The 23,422-nt window shown below is 39.3% G+C and overlaps 1 protein-coding gene across 19 annotated transcripts in view; it reads left to right on the top strand.

Moving 5' to 3' along the window:
* Nucleotides 1-23,422, top strand: part of SLC20A2 (solute carrier family 20 member 2) — a 93,897-nt gene that overhangs the window by 62,630 nt on the left and 7,845 nt on the right. For 11 of the 19 annotated variants that reach the window (XR_014028485.1, XM_081343837.1, XM_081343829.1 and 8 more), the window contains 5 exons: nucleotides 8,622-8,718; nucleotides 10,146-10,262; nucleotides 10,741-10,944; nucleotides 13,022-13,610; nucleotides 22,436-22,621. Coding sequence is in view for 15 of the 19 variants with exons in the window: in XM_081343837.1 (XP_081199963.1) it covers nucleotides 8,622-8,718; nucleotides 10,146-10,262; nucleotides 10,741-10,944; nucleotides 13,022-13,610; nucleotides 22,436-22,621 (1,193 nt within the window). In the remaining 4 variants the exon portion in view is untranslated. Of the gene's footprint in view, nucleotides 1-5,626; nucleotides 6,630-8,621; nucleotides 8,719-10,145; nucleotides 10,263-10,740; nucleotides 10,945-13,021; nucleotides 13,611-21,623; nucleotides 21,722-22,435; nucleotides 22,622-23,167; nucleotides 23,253-23,422 lie in introns of those variants that run through there. The other 8 variants (XR_014028484.1, XR_014028486.1, XM_081343841.1 and 5 more) reach the window with 3 other exon arrangements.

The following is a 23,422-nucleotide window of genomic DNA, read 5'->3' on the forward strand; positions in this document are numbered from 1 at the left end:
TCATCAGGAATCCTGTTTACAAATCTTATTTAAATTTATTTTCCCCTCAATGTTCAAAACATTTTTAGTGGTTAAAATTTTCCCAGAGTTAAAGTATTTAAATCTATTTTCATGTCTTAAAAAATAAGTAGGAAAAAGACACAAAAGAAGAAATAGAAAAAGAAAAGATGTAAGAGAGAAAAAGAAAAAGGGAGAAAAAATAAGAAAATAATATGCTATTTAAAATACATATCCCTCTTGAATTTGTATACAATTATTTCCATTTTTTCTGTTCTTTTTACCCATAACTAAACCTATTTAAATGTTCCATTTAATAAATCCAACCATCTAACCTTTTAACTCTATTCAAAGCATTTCCCCTCTTTTTTATTTATCCATTGGAATTTTCTTAAAATCAATTACATTTAAATAAAAGAACAAAAAAGAAAAGTATTGTCTTACTTAGAGGGTTCATCCCTCTTAAACTAAAATCTTTCTATTTCTTCAGCCATATTCAAACAAGTGTTTAATTTTTAAATATTCCCTCTGATACACCCCATCATCTAATTCCTCAATTCTCACTTTAGCCCTCTTCTTTTGCCAAGCATCTTTCCCAATCAATATATTCCATTGAATCAAAGAGTCTTTCCATAATCTTGCAGATGTTGTTGTGGATATAATAGGCAAATCAAACCTCATGTCTTTATAAAAAGATTTTGCCCCTTCATATTCATTAAAAATTTCTCTCGTCATCCCTTGTCTCCCCATTTCTTGTGGTACTCCCAACAGCTCAGCAGTCCATTTTGTCAAATCCTTTTCCTTATCCTCAAATTTACTTTAGGTCTTAGAATACAAGTTATCTTTTCCATGTTCAATATTTCTTGTAAGTCCTTCTCCACTTGAGTCTCCACTAGTTTATATTCAGTTGTTTGCTTTACATAATCTCTCACTTTTTTGTTTTCTAATCATTTAATTGTTGTGACATTAAATTGAGAATGCAATCCTTTAAATTTTCAAATGCACTTTTAATTTCCTCATGGTTTGAAGTTAGTATCATTTGCATTTGTTGTAACAGAACATACATTTCCTCCTGGTAAGTATTTATTTTTTCTTGATATGTTCTTTCTGCAGATCTCTGATGCTCCATAATGACCAAAAATCCTTTCTCTGCCAATCACTTTAAAGTCACAATTTTAAAAATATTTATAATACAGGAAGATCAATTTTTTCCAAGTTTTATAGTTTTATAGTTCTCACTTGTAGATAGTCCTCAATGTTTTCTTTTCTTTTGTTACAGCTGCTCTTTGTTTAGTCAAAGCCCTGAAGGTCACGACAACAGGCTTTTCTTTCTGGGATATATATTTAGGGCAATATTTTCATCCAACACTAGATGTCAGCACCAGTCTATCTTTCAATTTTCTGTATCCCCCCCCCCCGCCCCTGCTTCCGTTTAGAGGAGGGTGGAACAAAGATCCCCCCCTCTCACTTTCGGAGGATTTTTACTTCTGGGCGTTCTTTTTTTCCTCTCAGGAAATCAGTCAGGTAGAAGAATGAAAATCAATATTCTTATCCAGTTCACACATTACAATCACGCTTAGTTTAGTGCTTTTTGGCTTCGGCTTCATGTAGCTTGGGCTAGAGTCATGACTGACACTAGCTTTTTGTTGGTTTTTTGAGAGCTTTTCTCAGATGTTCAGATCAACCACCATCTCCCCAGGATCGGCAGAGTTTCCTTCCTTCCTTGCCACCTCTCCGGGGTGGTTTTGGGTCCATTTAGGGTCCCCGAAAAGAGAGAAATCAGCTTGGATCATTTTGATCCCTCAACAGTAATGCTAGCTGCGCAGAACCGGAAGCCTTGATGAATACATTTTAATGCTACTCTAAAAAAATTGATTTGATTAAATTTATATGCTGCCCTTCTCCCTGAGGACTCAGGGCGGCTGACAACCATAAAAATTAAAAAACATAAAGTAAAAAATTTAAAAAAGAATTAAACAATAGATGCAATAAATACAAGACAATTTAACCCAGTAAAAAGCCTAATTAAAAACCGTAGTCAGTCCAGGCCTGCTTGTTGGAACAACCAGGTCTTCAGGTCACAGTGGAAGGACCGAAGGTCAGGGGCCGTCCGCAGCTCCGGGGGTAGTTCATTCCAGAGGGTCGGCACGCCCACAGAGAAGGCTCTCCCCCTGGGGGTTGCCAGCCAGCATTGCCTAGCCAACAGCACCCTGAGGAGGCCGACTCTGGGAGCGAACCGGGTGATGGGAGGTAGACAATGGCAGCAGGTGGTCTCGCAAGTACCCCGGGCCTAAGCCTTGTAGGGCTTTAATGGTTATTACCAGCACCTTGAATCGCATTCGGAGGGCAACCAGAAGCCAATGCAGCTCACGCAGGAGTGGTGTAACATGGGAGTACCGAGATACTCCCATAAGCACCCGTGCGGCCGCATTTTGCACCAGTTGAAGCCTCTGGGTGCTCTTCAAGGGCAGCCCCATGTAAAGAGCATTGCAGTAATCCAGGCGAGAAGTGACGAGGGCGTGGGTAACCGTGCATAGGGCATCTCGGTCCATAAAGGGGCGCAACTGGCGCACTAGACAAACCTGTGCGAAGGCCCCCCCCTGGTTACGGCCATTAGATGATCTTGCAAATTAAGCCGTGAATCCAGGAGGACACCCAATTTGCGAGCCCTTTCTGAGGGGGGCAATACCTCCCCCCATCAAAAGAGATGGAACTTGTTGAACAATACGAGATGCTGGTATCCACAGCCACTCGGAGGGGTTAAGCCTGAGCCTGTACCTTCCCATCCAGACCCGCACCGCCTCCAGGCACCGGGAGATCACATCAAGGGCATCACTGGATTGGCTCGGGGTGGAGATAAACAATTGGGTATCATCCGCATATTGGTGATACCTCACCCCAAAACCACGGATGATCTCACCCAGTGGCTTCATATAGATGTTAAACAGGGGGGAGAGAACCGACCCCTGAGGCACCCCATAAGTGAGGGGCCTCGGGGTAGATCTCTGTCCTCCTGCCAATACAAACTGCGAGCGGCCCGAGAGGTAGGAGGAGAACCACTGTAAAACAGTGCCTCCCACTCCCAACCTCTCGAGCCGTTGCAGCAGGATACCATGGTCGATGGTATCAAAAGCCGCTGAGAGGTCAAGTAGGGCCAGGACAGAGGAACAGCCCCTGTCCCAGGCCCGCCAGAGATCATCCACCAGTGTGACCAATGCAGTTTCCGTGCTGTAGCCGGGTCTGAAACTGGACTGGTACGGGACCAGATAGTCCGCTTCATCCAGGAATTGCGGGAGCTGATGCACCACCACACTCAACAACCTTCATTACAAAGCGAAGGTTGGAGACATGACGGTAGTTATTCAACGAGGCCGGGTCCAGAGCAGGCTTCTTGAGGAGGGGCCTCACCACCACCTCTTTTAAGGCGGAGGGGAAGACACCCTCCATCAAAGAAGCGTTGACAACTGCCTGGAGCCAGCCCCCTGTCACCTCCCAGGTGGCCGAAACCAACCAGGAGGGATATGGGTCCAGTAAACAAGTTGTAGTGCTCAGTTTATGCATAATCCTGTCCACATCATTCAGAGTCACAGGGTCAAACTCACCCCAAATGGTATGATCAAGACCTGCCCTCTCCACTCCGCTGGATTCTGCCCAGTCGGAGTCCAACCAGTCCGGATCTGAGCGATTTTGTCCTGCAGATACTGTACAAATTCCTCAGCCCTACCCTGCAAGGGGTCATCCCTTGGTCCCTGGTTAAACAGTGAGCGGGTCACTCTAAACAGGGCAGCTGGGCAGTTATCTGCGGATGCAATGAGAGCGGAAAAGTAGACACGCTTTGCCACTTCCATCGCCACTAACTCTCCAGGTACAATAATCATTTTTATTGAATATAGAGGGACACATTAAGTACAAGTAGTCATTGACTTGTGATTGATAGCATAGCAATCTTTTCACATACCCCAAAATGTACTTTTGGCTGGGTCCTGAATTTATGACTACTGTAGTGCCCTTATGACTAACCCACAGGGATACTGCAGTGCCCCCCTGCCTATCCCCTCCCATTCGTCACAGCCATGTCCTCTTTTTCATCCCTGAGCCACCCAATGCTTCACTTAACCCAGATGGTTATTTTAACTAATCAAGGAGAGAAGCAACCTGGAACTAAAGAGAAACTTTCTAACAGTGAGGACAATTATCCAATGGAACAGCTTGCCTTCAGAAGTTGTAGGTGCTTCATCAGTGGAGATTTTTAAGAAAAGACTGGACAGCCATGTATCTGAAATGGTACAGGGTCTCCTGCTTGAGCAGGGTGTTGGACTAGAAGACCTCAAAGCTCTATTCTGATTGATTGATTGATTGATTGATGACTGCATCAGAGAGATTAGGAAGGGAGTTGTTAAGTGAGGCAATCTTGCCTAATCACCATCATGACTTGCAATCATAATGGCTGGCTCTGTTATGGTTGTTGGTTGAGGACTATCTGTAGGATTTAAGATGAAAAGGAGAAAAATCTGCACAGTCCCATCTTTCCCAGTATTGTAACTACAATTATACAGACATGTCAAACACAAGGCCTGCGGCCTGGGTCTGGCCCCCTATGTGGTTCCATCTGGCCCGGGGACCTGCTTTGGAAACAGTGAAGGACCGGCCCACCACACCTCAGCCCGACCCAGGCTGATCGGGCACTGATCTGCAACCTGGTTGCGTCCATCTAAGCCAGAACATGCTTAGTCTTAGATCCACGGAGAAGTCCTGCCCTGCCCCCTGGGTGCACATGCAAACGGAGTCCGACATCCCTGCTGGCTATCTTGCCCCACAGGCTGACTTCACCCAGGACTCCAGTGCTGGTTGTCTCCTTTGCGCATACCCAGGGGGCGGGGCAGAGGCAGCGAGGTAGCTCCTTGTTGATTCCAGAGCTACCCCATGGAACCTTCATTCTTTTCTTCCTTCCTTCTCTCCTTCTCATCTCTTTCCTTCCTCCACACTCAGGAAAGCATAATGGGAGGGGGAGAAATCGCCAGCGCTGCCATGTTGCTGCCAGACTTGCTATGCCACGTGGGCGGGCAGGGCGTGCCCTGATGAAATGAAAGCTTCCTGGCTCCGAGGCTGGAGGTGGTGGTGGGAGGGGTAGCAGTACTGGTCTACAACCTTGTTGCGTCCATCAAAGCCAGAATGCACTCACCCTTAGATCCATGTGGCAGCCCTGTCCCCTGGGCATACGTGCAAGTGAAGTCCAGTGTCCCTGCTGGCTGTCTTGCCCTGCAGGCTGACTTCACCCAGGATGCAGGCGCTGGCCATCTCCTGTGTGCACACCTGGGGGGCAGGACAGAAGCAGTGGGGCAGCTCCTTGCTGCTTCCAGGGCTGCCCCGTGGATCTAAGGCTGAGTGCATTCTGGATTTGATGGACACAACCAGGTTGTAGATCAGCGCCAGCACCTCTCACCAACACTTCCAGCCTCTCACCACTAGGCTTTCCTTTCACCGGGACAGCCCCTGACCGCCCATGTGGGATAGCAAGACTGGTGGCAACATGGCAATGCTGGCAATCTCTTCCCCCTCCAATCACCCCTTCCTGAGCGTGGAGGAAGGAAAGAGATGAGGAGACGAGGAAGGGAGGGAGGAATGGAGGGAGTGTGGGAGGGAGGGGAAAAGAAGGAAGGAGAGGCAGCTTGGTTGGAGATGCCCCAGTTCATGCCCTTCTGCTTCAATCCTGGATCCATTGAGAATTGGGCTCAAAGCAATTTTGTGTTCTCTTTTGTCACAGACAGGCCTTTATTGGCAATCCAAGTTAACACTGGTATTCTTGATTGTTATCTCTTAGGAAAGTATCCCTTCCTTGTGTTGCAAACAGCCATTTCCAGTGGGGAAAACAGGACAAAGCAGAATAGGGGAAAATATTTTCCTTTGCTATATTTCCAGTCTGAATTAGACCAAGGCAGGACAGCCCTTTTAAGGATTATGTATTAATAGAAAAGTAACTAAATTACCTCTATTCGTAAATGCTAAAGCCATTGTACATAAAAAACAGAGAAGCTCTGATCAACTATCACAGCCACCATTTTGACAGTTCTGATGTACTGTTGTCTGTGGATGCCCCCACTAAATGTAAGCATGGGATAAACTAAGCCTGGTTTGTTCTCGGTCTTTTAAGTGGCTACAGACTACTAGCAAAAATGGCATTTGATCACAAGGCAAAGAGGCATCAAGAAATGTTTCCCCTTTTGCATTTGAGCATCCAAGAAGGGACAGGAAAGGAGAAAGGGAAAGATGAAAGACAAACAAAAAGAAGGAAATAGGGGAAGGAAGGAAGAGGGAATGAAAAAGAAGAAAGGGGGGAAGGAAGGAAGGAAGATAGATTATAATGAGAGGGAGGAAGGGTCTGAGGGAAGTCCTGCCTTAGCACTTGGCCCCAAGCAGCCTTGCTGCCCTTTTGCCATCCCCTTGTCCCCTCCTCCTGACCTCTCCTAGTGGTCTCCCATCCTATCGCTGAGGATGCTTTGGTTACAAAGCCGGGTTTCCTCACATGGAGAGGGAGTGGGCTTCCCTCTGACCCACACATTTTGCCATCCCACAACACCATGAGCAACTTGGCCAAGGAGAGTGAGCACAGCAGCAGCAGCCTCGAGGAGGAGGTAAGCGCAGCTGGGTGCCCCCTTGGGGAAGTGGGGCTAGGCTAGGCTGGGCTGTGGGGTCCCTGAACTCGAGGGCTGGGTGCTTGACCTCCACTGCCCAAGGCTCTGGGCAGTCTGCGCCACCATCCGGGACCCCTCCTGCATGGTGTGAGAGGGATGGTGAGGCTCCTCCTGTGGACCATGTCCCAGCGCTCGCCCCAGTCCTGCCCTCCATTGCTGGAGATCCTTGGATCCACCCCAGGCCTTCACAGGCATCCCTGACACAAACGATGTTGAGCTGGCCACGTCCACTCAGTAGGCCCTGCCCACCCCAGCCATGCCCACTCAGTAGGCCATGCCCATGCTAGCCACACCCACCTGCCCCCCTGAGGGCAACCACAATGCTGATGCGGCCCTCAATGAAATTGAGTTTGCCACCCCTGCTTTAGGTATATATGTTTTCTACTCAAGCTACTGTAGTGGCAAAGCTCATCTGACCTCTAATAATGCAAGACTCAGTCTCCTCTCAGAAAAAAATATTCCTTATTTTGTGCAATATGTTCTTGTTTGGCAGAGAAACATTTGCCCCAGATGTAAATATGTACATACTTGATCCGAGTTTTTTTACATTAGACTAATCCTCCATAACAGCCTGGAATAAAACCCACAACTGTGTTAATTTTGTTTATGAAATGAAACTGAATTGGTATATTTTATTGATTTTAAAAAATACAGCTTGCTAAAAAAGAACTCCATATTTTTAAATGGAAATTAAATAATGAAAGAAGATTGTATTAAGTTTAATAAATAGATAAAAGTAAGAAATTTTGGAAAAAAAACACTTTGTGGCCTGATTCCTTTGTCCCTACTGATCATGAAGTTCTATTTCTTCCTCCAATTGTTGCCCTTCTGTTCTTTTTTATTAGCCTTTTCACATTTACACTTCCTTTACTTTCCCTCGTACAACCTTGGTTTCAGTTATAGGAAGTGTAAGAAAACCAGGCATAGATCTTGTGCTAAGCAACAGTTAGTAAACTTGAAAATAGACACATTTCTGGTCTTTTTTGCATAAATGGTAAGAGAAAAGTGAAGAATTTATTGTAGGATTTAAATATTTCCTTGAAAATGGAGGGCATTCTATTGAAGGTACAACATTACAAAGAAAGATGCTATCTTAGCAGCTGATCCTTGGCTGGGTGATGAAACAATAGATAATATGGTATATGGTAAGGTGAAAGTTCTTGGAAGTAGCTCAAAAAAGCAGTATTTTGAACTACCATTCCTTTCAGCTATTATATAATAAATAATAGCAAACATTAAATCTGTTTGGGTTTTAAACTCCTTGGTAGTTTATGAAGAGGTCAAACATCTTTTAATAGTTGTATCTCCCCATTTTTACTTGGGAGGTGAGTTCTTGTAGAATTTTGTCTAATGCTTTGTAATGTCTGTTCAAGATAACTTTCTGTATACTCAATCCTGAATGGATTGCTGAACTAGCAAGACAGGTGAGAGAATAATAAATTACGGAATAGATAGAGAATGTATTTAGTTTAGTGGAAAGAGTTCAGATCTTTGAATCCTATCACCATTCTATAAAATGAAGTATGTGCTCCACTCTTCGAGGCTGATGGGACCATCATTTTTTGTTCTATATGAGAATAATATATATATATAGAATATTATATGTCTCCCTAGTAACAAACTTATGTATATTGAGTATCAATGAAAATTTTTGCCTTTTCTAGCGAAGAAAATAGAACCAGCCAAAATTTACCTTCTATAATTTTAAAATTAAATCATACAGCAGATCAACATTGTATATACTCATTTTGTGCTTATGATGATGGGGCTGATGTCAGAATTCAGAAGCCACAGGTTACCTTTTGATCAGTGCAGTGTTTTTCCAAGCAGACTGAAATAATTTTTGTATTAAAAATGTTTAGAGCATGATGCATTGATTTTTTAAAAAACAATCTGATATTATTAATTACATATAAAATATTTTTAATATAGGAAGATCCAGTACCAAATGGTCTTCGTGCTCTTCCAGTGTTCTATGCTGCTACAATAACTATTAATGTGTTCTCCATAATGTATACAGGTGCTCCAGGTGAGTTGATGAAGTCTACTGTGAAAAGATTGTATTGTTCTTTGTGACACAGAATATAATTTGTACTATTCCCACTTTAATTTAGACTGGCTTTTATTTCTATCAAAAGGTTAATGTCTGCAAGCAAAGATTTCTCCAAAAGGACTGCTGATTAAATATTTTTTTTTAATCCCATTTATATCCCGCCCTTCTCCGAAGACTCAGGGCGGCTTACAATCTAAGCACAAATCAATGTACTTAGCAATAGCCTTCATTCTATGTATATGCCTGTTTATTAGGGCTTCCCCCCCCAAGCGGCATTATTACAAAGTCAGCTTATTGCCCCCAACAATCTGGGTCCTCATTTTACCTACCTCGGAAGGATGGAAGGCTGAGTCAACCTTGAGCCTGGTGGGATGCGAACCTGCACTAATTGCAGGCAGCTGGTGTTACTTAAGGAGGCATTAGCCCACTGCTCCACCAAGGCTCATTAATTCCTTAATGTAGAATCATGCATATGTTGAAATAATAAATTTGGCCCATTTGCATGTGACATTGCCACTTGAAACAACTCAGCACTAAAAGCTTTTGTTGTTTTATTTATAAGAAGCGTGGGATAGTTCCAGCGGTGGGATTCAAATATGTGAACAACCGGTTCTCTGTGTGGATCCCGCTTCTGGAAGTCCATTCTGGGCCTGGGCAACAAAAACATTAGCTACCGGTTCTGCCGAACTGGTGAGAACAGGCTGAATCCCACCACTGGGTAGTTCCCATGGAATATATAGCTGCCATGGCTATTCATTCCAAAATAGGAGTATTTTAGACTTCCACTACAATATTGTTGCTAAGGATAGAGCATTAAACTGAGCCACGGTGAAAGTTCTCTATAATAATACCTTAAGAATGTAAGGCCAAACAGGCACTTTCTGGGAGGAACAGCTTCCTACTAATCCTCATCTCTTTGGCTATAATAAAAGTTCTGACTTTTTTCAATGTCTTGAACATTGAAATTTTGAACATTTCAATTTTGGCCCTATTAGCCTCCATACTTGCAATATTTGGCTTGAAAAACAGCAATTGTTGTAGATATACTTTTTATTTGAGGGAATTAGTACAAGAACGTCTCCTTATGAGAAGTTAAACATTAAATCCGGTACATAATATTGCTCATGTTTTATAATTTTAATTCAAGTTTAATAAGTTCAGTTGTCATAATATATTTTTCTATGTAATCCAAAAAAGGGATGGGATGCAATGATCTGCTTTATAATAATACCAACACTTTTTGCAAAACAGAATTTATATCCTTGTTTTAAAAAGAAAGTGACTTAATTTTTTGATTTAATGTCTTATATTTCTGAAACAATATTCCAGATCCTCTCTAAAACATTGCATTTAGCTGAAATATACATAAGAAATGCATACTTTTATTTTCTTCTTTTTTTCAGTCCTTGGAATTACACTTCCTATGTGGGCAATAGTACTGGTATCAGTTGGTGTATCAATTGCCTTTGCTGCCTTAGTGTGGATATTTGTATGTCCATGGATGAAAAGAAAAATAGCAGGTATGTTTTTTCATAAAATGATGGATTGAAATAATCTTATTTTAAATCTTTCATAAGTATTTGTTTATTGGGTGCTGTAAGACTGGTATTCTGTTGCCTGCATTTTTAAAATTATATACCATAACCCCAAATGTAATTTTATTATATACAAAAAGTACAAATGGTGTGCAAAATGAATTAAGTTATACAAAATTAATTACTAATTACAGAATGTTTTGGTCCTGTCAAAAATATTTTTCTTTACAACATACTTTGAATGAAGAATTAAGACAGATTAAAGTTTCGTATTCCAAACTAAATAGATGGTGATTATGCTAAAAACATTTTCTGTTTTATTAGTGTGAAGTTATGCATGAACTGTATCTCTAGATAACAAAATAGTAAATCATTGTATCACTACTTAAAGGACATCAGTTATGTTGACTCTGAAAGGTATTTCTGTAAATGAATTATTGTTTATAAACTTCATTTTATCTAGGTCGTTTAAAGAAGGAAAGTGCACTATCAAAAATATCTGATGAAAGCATTGACAAAATTCAAGAAGAGGATATGCCTGTCTTTAAAGAACTTCCTGGTGTAAAAGAAAGTGATGAAAGTACTATTCCTCTGACTAGCTGTGAAACAGAAGACGCTGGAGTATCAGATAATATAGCGAATGGTAGCCATCCACGTGTACCATATGGTGAGAAATTAAAAGCTTATGTATTGTTTCTCTACTTTTTATGTGGAATATTAGACTGCTGTGCATTGATGCTCTAGTCCTCTAACATCCATCCTAATATTTTCAACATGCAGGGTGAATAAAAAGGCATAATTTTTCTCAGGAACGACTTCTGAATTCTTGGCGATTACATGTGCTCATTACAAGTTTATTTTAAATATATATATCATACTTTTTTTTTCTTCGTTAATCTGTCAGCTACTGAGATTGCTGTTTATTGTAAAGAATACAATTTAGGTTTTTGTAAAACAAATTTGTAATTATAACAATACCAGAGAAAAAATATTTTTTTTCTTTGAATAATATGTGTGCAGGCCTATATACAGCTCTAGCCTCCACCAGAACTCACCAATTATGCATCACCTTGTATCTATGCTTCACCCAATGCCACATAAACAAACAGCCCCTTCCTTACCTCTCAATTCATTTTGCTAATATATTTCAGATACATTACTACTCTTGGTCAGTTTTCCTAATGTTGTATTATTTTCTTACTTCTAAGTACTGCAAACCTGTGTTTGTGGACTGTTCATCTTTTTCAGCAATCAAGAACAGGAATATTCCTGTGGCTATCCTAACAGTAGACCATTTTTATGCTTAAATCAAAATATACAGCCATTATTATCATCATTCTCATCATCAAAACTGCTAACTTAAAATAATACAGGCTTTGTCCATAAACTTACAATATAATGGCAAAGACATGACAAATTGCAAAGGAAAGGTAAAAAAGAACAACATGGAACCAAATTTGTTATAAATAGTGCAAGCATAAAGTTAGAAACTTGGAAACAAGTAATTTTCTATTGCCCATTTTATAAGGATATAATGGCTAGGCTTATTTTTCCCCTAATGCACAGATGGACCAAATGTCTAATTTGGCCTATGTCTAATTTCTAGAGGATGATAATTCTATACCACACCTAGCATTACAAAATTCTGTGCCACTATTGGCAGCATTTGATGGATATGTACCGAATATAATAAGTAGTCCCTGCAGATTTTACTCCTCTTGTTATTGCCAACCATATGAGGAGGTGCTCGTCTCTGTTTGAAGGCCATTCAGTCAGTGCTGTCCAAAGATCATATCCGTGATCATGTGGCTAGCATAACATCACAGAGCTCTGTTACCTTCCCATTGAAAGGATACCAATTTATCTATTTACATTTGCATGCTTTCAAATTGCCAAGTTGACAGGAGCTGGGGCTAAGATGAGAGCTCCCACAATCTTGTGTCACTCGGATCTTGAACCTGAGTTGCCAGCTTTTCTGCCAGTAAGCCAGCTGTGCAATTGTGGCACTCCTGTACTGAATATGGCACAAGTTAAATGTGTTTTATCCCTGCCTCTTTTGTATCTTACTGAATTAATGTTAGTCTTACTCCTTTTTAACTTTGAAAGAGCTCACCCAGTTCTGGATGCTTTTCTATATTTTAGCCTGCAGCTGGACATAAGGGCTTGCACATTTAATGCATTTTAATTTGAACTACAGGCAAGCCTCCACTTATAAACACAATTGGGCCTGGAATTTCCATTGTTAAGGCTGTAAGTACAGTAGAGCTGGACCCAGTGTTATGATAACTTTGTAAACAACCATTTAAGAAATCACCCTGGTCATTAAGCAAATCCCAATGGGATTTTTTTTGTTGGAAATCAGCAAAAAAAAGATCACAAATTGCAATCATGTGTCTACAGGACATTGCAACCAATTGAAAATGCGAGCCAGTTGCCAAGTGCCTGAATTGCAATTATATGTTCACAGTGGTGCAATGGTTGTAAGTGTGAGCATAGATCATATGCCACTTTTTCTGAGGCAGTTGTACTCTCATTAAACAAATGGTCATAAGCCGAGGACTATCTGGGTATATTTTCTTAAATAAATAAATAGAATCTACTGTTTCTACTGCATTTATTGTCCTTTTTGCACTTGCTAATGAAGACTAGTGAAAAAAATAGAAAATAGAAGCAATGTTTTCTGAAATGTGTTGCAAAACTTTTGAATGTTCTTTGGAAAATAAGATTTTTCTGTAATATTTCAGGAAGGGCATTTTCAATGACTCACAGTACGGTAAAATCACCTGTCTCCAATGGCACATTTAATTTTGATGGCCACATGAAGAGTGACATCCACGTGTACCACACTGTACACAAAGACTCAGGATTGTACAAAGATTTACTGCACAAAATACATCTAGATAGAGGGAATGAAGATAGGCCTTCGCAAGAAAATAACTACAAGTTACTGCGGCGCAACAATAGCTACACTTGTTACACAGCTGCGATATGTGGGATGCCTGTGCATTCTTCCTTCAAGGCTGCTGACCTGTCAACCCCAGAAGACAGTGAAAAGCTAGTTGCAGACACTGTTTCTTATTCCAAAAAGAGGGTTCGCTATGATAGCTATTCCAGCTATTGCAATGCTGTAGCTGAAGCAGAAATTGAAGCAGAGGAAGGAGGTGTAGAGATGAAATTGGCATCAGAGTTAGTAGATCCTAATAATCCCAATGAAGATACTGCAGAAGAAGAGAGAGATGAGCGGGACTCCTCAGAGGTCCATCTGCTTTTTCACTTCCTCCAAATCCTGACAGCTTGCTTTGGGTCTTTTGCTCATGGAGGTAATGATGTCAGGTAGGTAATAATGCCTGCATGTATATTGTATTGTAGCAATTTGTGAGTGTTGTGATTGGTTCTAGATGTTGAGAGTTCTTATAACATCATGGTTTTTTGCATTTACTCTCAACAATTTTAAACATTTAAGATGCTTATTAAAAATTGTTTTATCTGTGATTTTATGTCAGCTTTGACCTATTTCTTTCCATAGTTTCATTTCTTTCCATAGTTTCATTTGCCTGAAAAACAACACAGAAAAATAGGGATCTCACCCCTACTGTGAATGAACCAAGGAATGGTTGTTCAAAAGAAAAAAAACAGCATGAACATATAAATTTATTAAGCCAATACAGACATCAGAACTCTCATAACAAAGAGAGACTAACCTATCTTATTTTCATGTGTTTCTCCTTCCAGATAGAGGGCAGTTGATTCTAATAATTCAAAAATATTCTGTGCTTTCCTTCTGCAAATATTTTAGAGGAAAATTAGAATTAGAGATTGTAATACCCAGCTAGATTATAAAAGGAAAATGATACCATTTGATTCCTTGTAACTGTCCACAAGATTATGTATGATTGGTTAGAATAGCAGTTCATTCCAGGTAGAATCGAAAGCATATGGTTATTATCAGATATCCTGGCTTGAAGATGTTGATGAGCTACAGTATTCAAGTGTTGCTGTTTTAACCTTGTGGGTATTTTATAGTTTCTGCTCCTTTATTATTTCCTCTCCTTTTTTAGAAATATAAAAGCAACTCCCAAATTATATTTTGTGAATACTTACTGGAGTTTCTGCAACAGCAAATTGTCAGTGGCAGATAAACAGCTTGAGAGATACCTTTATTACTATTATGGAACCATCAGTACATTTACAAGACAGGGTCATGCTGTTTTTTGCAGAAGAAAAGGAGGGGTGTGGGTGGAGAGGACAAACAGACTCAACAATTCTCCCTTAACATAAAACACTGAAATATTGCCATAATAAACAATTGCAGGCATAGAACCCTATTCATACATAAAAAATGGAATATATGGAAATCTTGTTGATAGGCAATTACTAATTTTATAGTGGTTATTAAATGTATTACAAGCACAGCATGATATTCTTGTGGCCTATTTGCAGTTGCATGTAGTTTAAGAGTCACTATTATCAAAAAGGATGTTTTTCCATTTAGTAACTTTTACAGTCTTTTGCTTCTGTTTTTGTTTTCTAGGGTGAGGGAGGGGTAATCCTTTGTTTATACCATTATAATTTGAAGGTCTTTTAAGGAATGTTTACCTTTGGAAGGAAATTTTTCCCCACAATACCTTTTTTCATATAAATGTTTTCATTCACTCCTGGTTGAAAAATACTGTGCATTAATATGTTGGGGGAGAAGCTCTGGTTTATAATCATGTCATGTCTACATTTAGTTATAGTCCTATCCATGATTATTCAGAATCTGGATCCATGGAGTGCATTCACATTCACATTAGGCTTTACCAGATGCCAGGATTGTCATGTTGTACTGAAAATTCTTCAAAGCTGTTGAAACTAATAGACAAATTGTTACTGTCCCATTTTTTTAAAAATAATAATAATAAGTTGGAAGGGATCTTGGAGGTCATCGAGTCCAACCCCCTGGTAAGGCAGGAAACCCTATAACATTTCAGACAAATGGCTGTCCAGTCTCTTCTTAAAAACTTCCAGTGTTGGAGCATTCACCACTTCTGGAGGCAGGTTGTTCCACTGGTTAGTTGTTTCTAGGTTGCTTCTCTCCTTGACTAGTTTCCATCCATTGCTTCTTGTCCTGCTTTCAGGTGCTTTGGAGAATAGCTTGGCTCCCTCTTCTTTGTGGCAACCCCTGAGATATTGGAACACTGCTATCATGTCACCCCTTACCCTTCTCTTCATTAAACTTGTTGTTGTTGTTGTTAGTTGCGAAGTCGTGTCCGACCCATCGCGACCCTATGGACAACGTTCCTCCAGGCTTTCCTGTCCTCTACCATCTTCTGGAGTCCATTTAAGCTCACGCCTACTGCTTCAGTAACTCCATCCAGCCACCTCATTCTCTGTCGTCCCCTTCTTCTCTTGCCCTCAATCTTTCCCAGCATTAGGCTCTTCTCCAGTGAGTCCTTCCTTCTCATTAGGTGGCCAGAGTATTTGAGTTTTAGCTTCAGGATCTGGCCTTCTAAAGAGCAGTCAGGGTTGATCTCCTCTAGGACTGACCGGTTTGATCGCCTTGCAGTCCAAGGGACTCGCAGGAGTCTTCTCCAGCACCAGAGTTCAAAGGCCTCAATTCTTTGATGCTCAGCCTTTGTTATGGTCCAACTTTCACTGCCATACATTGCAACTGGGAAGACCATAGCCTTGACTATACGCACTTTTGTTGACAGGGTGATGTCTCTGCTGCCATGGCTTTCCTCCCGAGGAGCAAGCGTCTTTTAATTTCTTGACTACAGTCCCCATCTGCAGTGATCTTGGAGCCCAGGAAAATAAAATCTGTCACTACCTCCATTTCTTCCCCATCTATTTGCCAGGAATTGAGAGGGCCGGATGCCATGATCTTGGTTTTCTTAATGTTTAGTTTCAACCCAACTTTTGCACTCTCCTTCTTCACTCGCAACAAGAGACTCTTCAGTTCCTCTTCACTTTCTGCCATTAGAGTGGTATCATCTGCATATCTTAGGTTGTTGATATTTCTTCCGGCAATCTTAATTCCAACTTTTGATTCATCTAGCCCTGCCTTTCTCATGATGTGCTCTGCATATAAGTTAAATAGGCAAGGCGACAGTATACAGCCTTGCCGGACTCCTTTCCCAATTTGGAACCAATCAGTGGTTCCGCGTCCAGTTCTCACTGTTGCTTCTTGGCCCGCATATAGGTTTCTCAAGAGACAAATAAGATGGTCTGGTATGCCCATCTCTTTAAGGACTTGCCACAGTTTGTTATGATCCACACAATCAAAGGCTTTAGCATAGTCAATGAAGCAGAAGTAGATGTTTTTCTGGAACTCTCTAGCTTTCTCCATGATCCAGCGTATGTTAGCAATTTGATCTCTAGTTCCTCTGCCTCTTTGAAATCCTGCCTGTACTTCTGGTAGTTCTCGATCCACATACTGCTGGAGTCTAGCTTGTAGGAGTCTAGCTTCATTAAACTACACATACCCAATTCCAGCAACTGTTCCCTATATGTTTTAGCCTCCAGTCCCCCAATCATCTTTGTTGCTCTTCTCTGTATTCTTTCTAGAGTCTCGACATCTTTTTTACATCGTGGTGACCAAAACTGGATGCAGTATTCCAGGTGTGGCCTTACCAAGGCATTGTAAAGTGGTATTAGTACTTCACGTGATCTTGATTCTATCTCTTTGTTAATGCAGCCTAGCACTGTGTTGGCTTTTTTGGCAGCTGCAGCACACTGCTGGCTCATATTTAAGTGATTGTCCACTAGGACTCTGAGATCTCTCTCACAGTTACTACTATCGAGCAAGGTAACACCTATATTTTTTCAAATAATCTTCTGTCATCCCATAAGAGTAAAGACATTGAAGTAAGGAATCAAATATTCCTTCTGCTGTTAGTTTTTCAAGTTCTACCAAGTCCAAAAACAAATTTACTGGTGAATTCATTCCCATACCTTTGATACAGCATCGAACAAATACTATGAGGGTAGTTTTTTTGCTTATTGTGGTTGATTCATCAATTATCAATGAAATTTTATTATTGGGTCAAACAATTTCTTTAACCACAGTTTTCCTCATTTCTTCACTTATATGATTAACAATATATAATCTTAAAGGGCTTGCCATTGTGATAGAAGATTGCTACCACTGCTCCAGGGTTTGGCTAACTTAAACATGCATAGCATAATTAGATTTATTTTTGCTGCTAAAGCTATGGATTACGGATTCACATTTCCCATGGATTGTCTTCTGTCCATGGGAGGGAAACTTGGTAGATCCTAAATTTCATAATTTTAGTTATTCCTTTGTGGCAGGGTATATATGAGAACAAGCTGCAAAGGTCTTTAAAAACATGTTTCTCACGTATTTATATTATTGAATCATAAATATTAAATCTTTTTTCTTTCCAATGATCCAAACTAATGCTTTAGAAATATAATTTCCAGTTTTAGCTACAATAAACAAGCAAATTACACTAAAGCTAAATTTAACGTTGCTTGTTAAAGATATTTACTATATTTCAGAATTAGTATTCTTTCAGTCATAATCTTATTCCTATTCAATTTGGCTGATTTTAAAATGTGATGTAAAATCATAAGCACATAAAAAGAAAACAGCAGAAACAGCTGCAAATTAACTCAACAGTTCTATGCTTAGCAATATTTCCATTTAATCAAAGTCCTTGCTCTTTCCAAATCTATTTTAGGGTTTATTTTCTATATAAACAAACAATGGGAAATGAGTTTCTAGGCTAGTTCAAATTTTTTACACATTCCAAAAATTTCAGGTAATATATCTGTTCCATATAAATATAAAAGCATGATAGGCTCTGTATTTGTACAATGGCCGATTATCTCAGTGTGCAGAAACGTGGATAACTACAAACAGAAGTTGCAAGCCCTCTCCTTTACTTCAGAGTCATCCTGGTAAGATAGTCAGCATATAAATTTAATAAATAACTTTTTTTTTCAAATGCCCCTATCAGGAATTGAATTTGAGTTTCAGAAAAGCAAATGTACTGTGCTGGTGGTACTAAGCTGGTGGTACTAAACTCCCAAAGATCTAGCATGGGATAAATGAATTTTTCCTAGTAAAAATAACTTCCTGCCTTTTTCTAATCATCCCTACAGCAATTTGAAAAGTAAAGCAAAGTGAAACAAACCACTACTCCCTCCATGCAGGGAAAATTTCCTTGAGTCATACTTGGATATCCTATTTGCAAATAATATCTTACCTAGTTGAGATGGTGTAGTTGGGGAGCCTTCGTTGCAACTTGCCTGTGCAACATTTGCCTGCCGGGTCTTTTGGCAAGCTCAGCAGCAATTCCTATTGGCTTCCAAAAGCCAATAGCATAGCTGACTCAGGAATTCTGGGAGTTGAAGTCCATGAGTCATATTGGCTTAAGCCAATAGCAGCACAGCTTGTGCAAAACCTTTTTTTTTTTTTGCAAAAAAAAGGTGCCGGAATGCCGTTCTGAGCGTTCTATGAGAAAAAAAGCCCTGGTGTATATATCCAGCAAGACAAAATAGAGCCCAAGGAAAGAGGAGAGGGAAAAAGAGGTAGCTCTTGATGTAATTTGATGAAGAGTTCATTAGAATTAAAAAGCTGGCATAATTTTGTGTCCTTGAGTGATCTTAATAACATAATAAGGATTCTACAATGTTTACAGAATGAACAGTTTTTCTTAGTTTTCCTGAAGGAATGGCAAGAGAAATTTAGAGTATTTGGAAGCTGAATATTTTTCCTCAGCTAGCTAGTGACTGTATCTACAATGATTGGGGTTTTTTTCTCTCTCTCTGATCAGAAACTGGGTTAACACATATCTTTCTCCCCCTCAAAAAAAATTACTACTAGAGAACAGATAAGAATTATACAACCTGTCTTTCACTTATATTGTACCTCTTTGTGAAGTGATGATCAGTAAACTTTTACATGCTGAAAACCAGATAGAAAGGTAATGCAGAAATAGAGAGCTTGCAACCCATCATGTCATAATGTCTAAATTCCCAAACATACCTGCCTTTATTATTCTGTAGATTCCTATAATAAAAATCTGTTATTTCCAAGATATCTCTTGCCCTAATGTAGATAATATAGATATAATTGGTATCACTAGAAAATAAAGCAGTTTATGCTTTATTTAGAAATATCAGCAAGAAGACAGAATTAAACTCGGATAATACAGTGCATCGTGAAAGGCTAGTTGTAACTGGAAAGAAAGATTCTTTCTGGGAGGAAATGTTTTGGATTGGCTATCTCCCCATGGCCTTCATTTTGTATTTGAGGAGCTGCCACAAAGAAGAGGCGGTCAACCTATTTTCCAGAGTACCTTGTGCATGGACATACACAAAAAGCAATGGATTGAAACTAATCAAGGAGCGAAGCAACCTAGAACAAAGGAGAAATTTCCTGATTGGGAATAATTAAGTAGTGGAAAGGCTTGCCTTCAGAAGTTGTGTGTGCTCCATTCCTGGAAGTTTTTAAGAAGAGATTGGACAACCATTTGTCCATGAGTTTCTTTTTTGTCAGTGGTTAATGGTTTCTGTACGTGCATTTTTGTTATTTATTTAATTGAAGAAATTGGTGTAGCAGCTCAGCTTGAACAACTGCAATTCTGGGCAGTGTACAATTAACAAAATGGTTAAACGCAACAACAAAATTCAATAAGCAATCAGGAACCCAAATTTATAATACCCCTTCCAGGAGGAAAGTCTAAACAACTTGGCTCCGGTGCCCGAGGAAATTGGTAGGCTTAGGTACAAATGTTTAGTTCTATGTTATTTGAAATCAAGGGCTCTAATTTTAAAAGATTTTGTTAACCATTTCATATTTGCTTTGCACTCTGTCATGTAGAACTATTGCCCTTGATTCATGCTGGATATTTTGGCAAGGCACTTAGACTAACTATAATCAGTGCTAGTTGGGGGCTATTGTCTTCAGTCCCTGAATTATATATTCTGGATTCCGTCTCCATTGCCACTGGAGTGAGTGCTGATGTACTAAACTTGGGCTATTAATTTAGCACTTTTGTTGTCCCTCTGATAATCAAATTGATGCTTTCTTAGCTTGGAAGATCACTGTGTGACAATTATGCACCATTCTATTTTGATCACAAGTTTCAAATTTATTTATGAAAGACGTATAGTTGCATCTTATTAACATTATAAAAATTCAATTAAAACAGGTCTTGTTTCCCTAGTTTTTACATCTGATGCTGTTTAACGTCTATATCAATATTTTGATTCACTAATGTTATAAGATAAAAAAGTGGCCACCAACATGGTAGTGAATATTAATTACATTTATAGACTGCCAAACCCCTAAGGACTCTTGGTGGTATACAAATATATATAAGAAATGATATGCAGTAAATAAAAACCAAACAATAAACTATTAACAAACTAATGAAAACTCAGAATAAAATTAAATCAACCAAACCAATATGGTGTCAAGGCCCAAATGCTCCATGGAAGAGCTCTGCTTTGAGCACCTTCTGGAAGCCAATTAAGGTAAGAACCAACTGAATGTCTGCTTTGAAGGTCCTTGCAAAGAAACACTAAAAAGAGTATTGCTGAGATTTAGCTCACATTCTTAAAGTGAAGCACTGCTAATAGGTTTTTCTGGTAAATTGAACTACTTGGGCAAATTCCAATTGCAGTTTTAGATTTATGAGTTTATATATTGCATTTCATGCATAAGCATGAGAATAAAAAGTTGTTGAAACCCAATAAAACATTGCTGTGATAGTGTAAGTAATGGTTAAGGTGTTGGATTAAGAGCCAGGAAATAATGATTCTGATCCATGCTCAGCCACAGGAGTTCACGGATGACTAGTTCAGTCATTCTCTTTCAGCTCAAATTACTTCACAGGTTTGTTGTTTGAACATAAATAGGAGAAGAAACACTTATTTATGCTGTTTCAAGCTCCTGAATGAAAACCAGGATATAAATTTAATTAATAAATGGATAGAATTCTCTTTCTCATTGGTAACTATATGAAAAACAATCAACCTCAATCAGTCTCTATTCTCTTCTCTTGCTCTTCTCCCTGACCTTCATTTCTCTGCTTTAAAAATAACAAAACATTGAATTTTGTTGCGAAATTATTTTCTGTAATGAACGTATGTATTTATTAGCAGTTTGTAAAAGGGTTTAAAACTGAAAAATTTAAAACTTGAAATACTCTATTTAGAATCTTAATACTCTAAGCTCATTTCAAATTTGTTTTAAATGTATTTACTGTAAATTTCATTGTATTGAAATTTATTCAATTTATTTGTCCAGTGACAAATTACTAGACTTTGCTCAGAATTGCTGTATGTTAATAATGGTAGTAAAGTAACAGAGTATTATTCTCCCTCCTTCAGATCTTCTTTGAATATCCCTCATCTCTTCTTAATCATGGGTTATAAACCAAATGAAATAATAATTCTGCTTTTGAAGTACTACAATTGCAGTCTTTTAAGTGGGTATTATTGCACAACGAGTCTCAAAAAAATGAGCAGGATTTGATGTATGTTTTGTCACATCAAGATAATAGATGGTTGTATCAATTAGATTTCCTTAAAACAATCACAACTTTTTCTAGGCTTGCCCAAAAGTCCAACTGCTCAACAAAAAGGAGAAAAATGAAGTCCAACGTCTTGAGTCATTTGTCAGACTGAAAGAGCCCTAATGTCTGGCACCACTTTTCATAAAATTCCTATGCCTTTTTTTAATGTCTATTGTGTATTCCATATGTATATATATTGAGGCCTGTATTTTATTTTCAGATTCCAGCCCCCCTTCAATTGCATGATTTTTAATGGTCCATGTAAATGGCCCTGAACATTGAGGAAGAGTAGGAGGGACCCTCTGCTTTTGATCTCTTGACCATTTTTACTTTGGGTTAGGGCTGGAATCTGAAAATGGCTGGTCTATGTTAGGTGTACATTTTTACCAAGTAATAGTCATGAGTCATACACAAGTGTCATTTTGGTATTCTCTAATAGCATAACAGCATGATCATTATGCTCAGGGAAAGAAGAAATTAAGAACATAAAAGGAGATTGACTGAGAAGACAGTACAAGGCTTATACAAAAACAGCTTTTTGTAAGAAGCTAGTCTGATGTACATTAAGTGGTGTGCAGGCTATTTCAGCAAAGTATTTAGGATTTGATATTATATTTTCTTCTCTAGCAATGCTATAGGCCCTTTGGTTGCCCTCTGGCTTATATACGATCAGGGTGGTGTAATGCAAGATTCTCCTACTCCTGTTTGGCTGCTATTGTATGGAGGCATTGGCATCTGTGTAGGCCTCTGGGTCTGGGGACGAAGAGTGATCCAAACAATGGGAAAAGACCTCACACCTATCACACCATCAAGGTAAGTGCATGTTGACTGGATAATGCTTACTTTGATAAATTTTGCCATGGCACCTTTACCCCTAATTATTTTTGCTTTTGAACTGAGTTGAATATCTTGTGTTTATACTAACATAATATGCCTAAATTGTTGCGGTCTAGTTAAGCAGGAAAGTGACAATGTCTTGAATAGCATAGAGAAAAGGCAAAAATCAATGTAGTTTTCCATGTGCTTCCCAAAACTGAATCCATGATTTTTTTAACGCATACTAGAATTCTGCTGCTAACCTAATTGCTAATTAAGACTTAATTTCTTGGAATATAGATTGGATATCAGGTACCAGAAACCTGCTTCACTAATTTAATCTGGATGTATGTGTGTGTATCTAGTTTTCATTATCCAGCAGCTTCTTATTCTCTTAATATAACAAAATGACCAAACATTGGAGGAAAGCATTTGAAGAACAACGGGTAAGATTTTGGCATGTTGCAAGGTATAAACCCAGATTGATAGATCAAGATTTTAAAAAAAGAGTGACTGTGAAGTGTTTTCTTATGCTTCCTGCAGTGGTTTCACTATTGAGTTGGCTTCGGCGTTCACAGTTGTGATAGCTTCCAATGTTGGACTTCCTGTCAGTACTACACACTGCAAGGTATGCCTTTGCCCTGTGATTGCAGCCAAGCTGGTCTGGATTATTCATTTTTATTTTTTTTATCCTTGCTGCTCAGATCAGTTCATAATGGCATGATACCACAGCATGGAACGTAAATTGGATGTAGAAGATATTCCTCCTTATATATTTATAAAATACATGGTATAGGT

This window comes from Vipera berus (assembly GCF_964194415.1).
Source record: "Vipera berus genome assembly, chromosome: Z".
Classification (NCBI taxonomy): Eukaryota; Metazoa; Chordata; class Lepidosauria; order Squamata; family Viperidae; genus Vipera; species Vipera berus.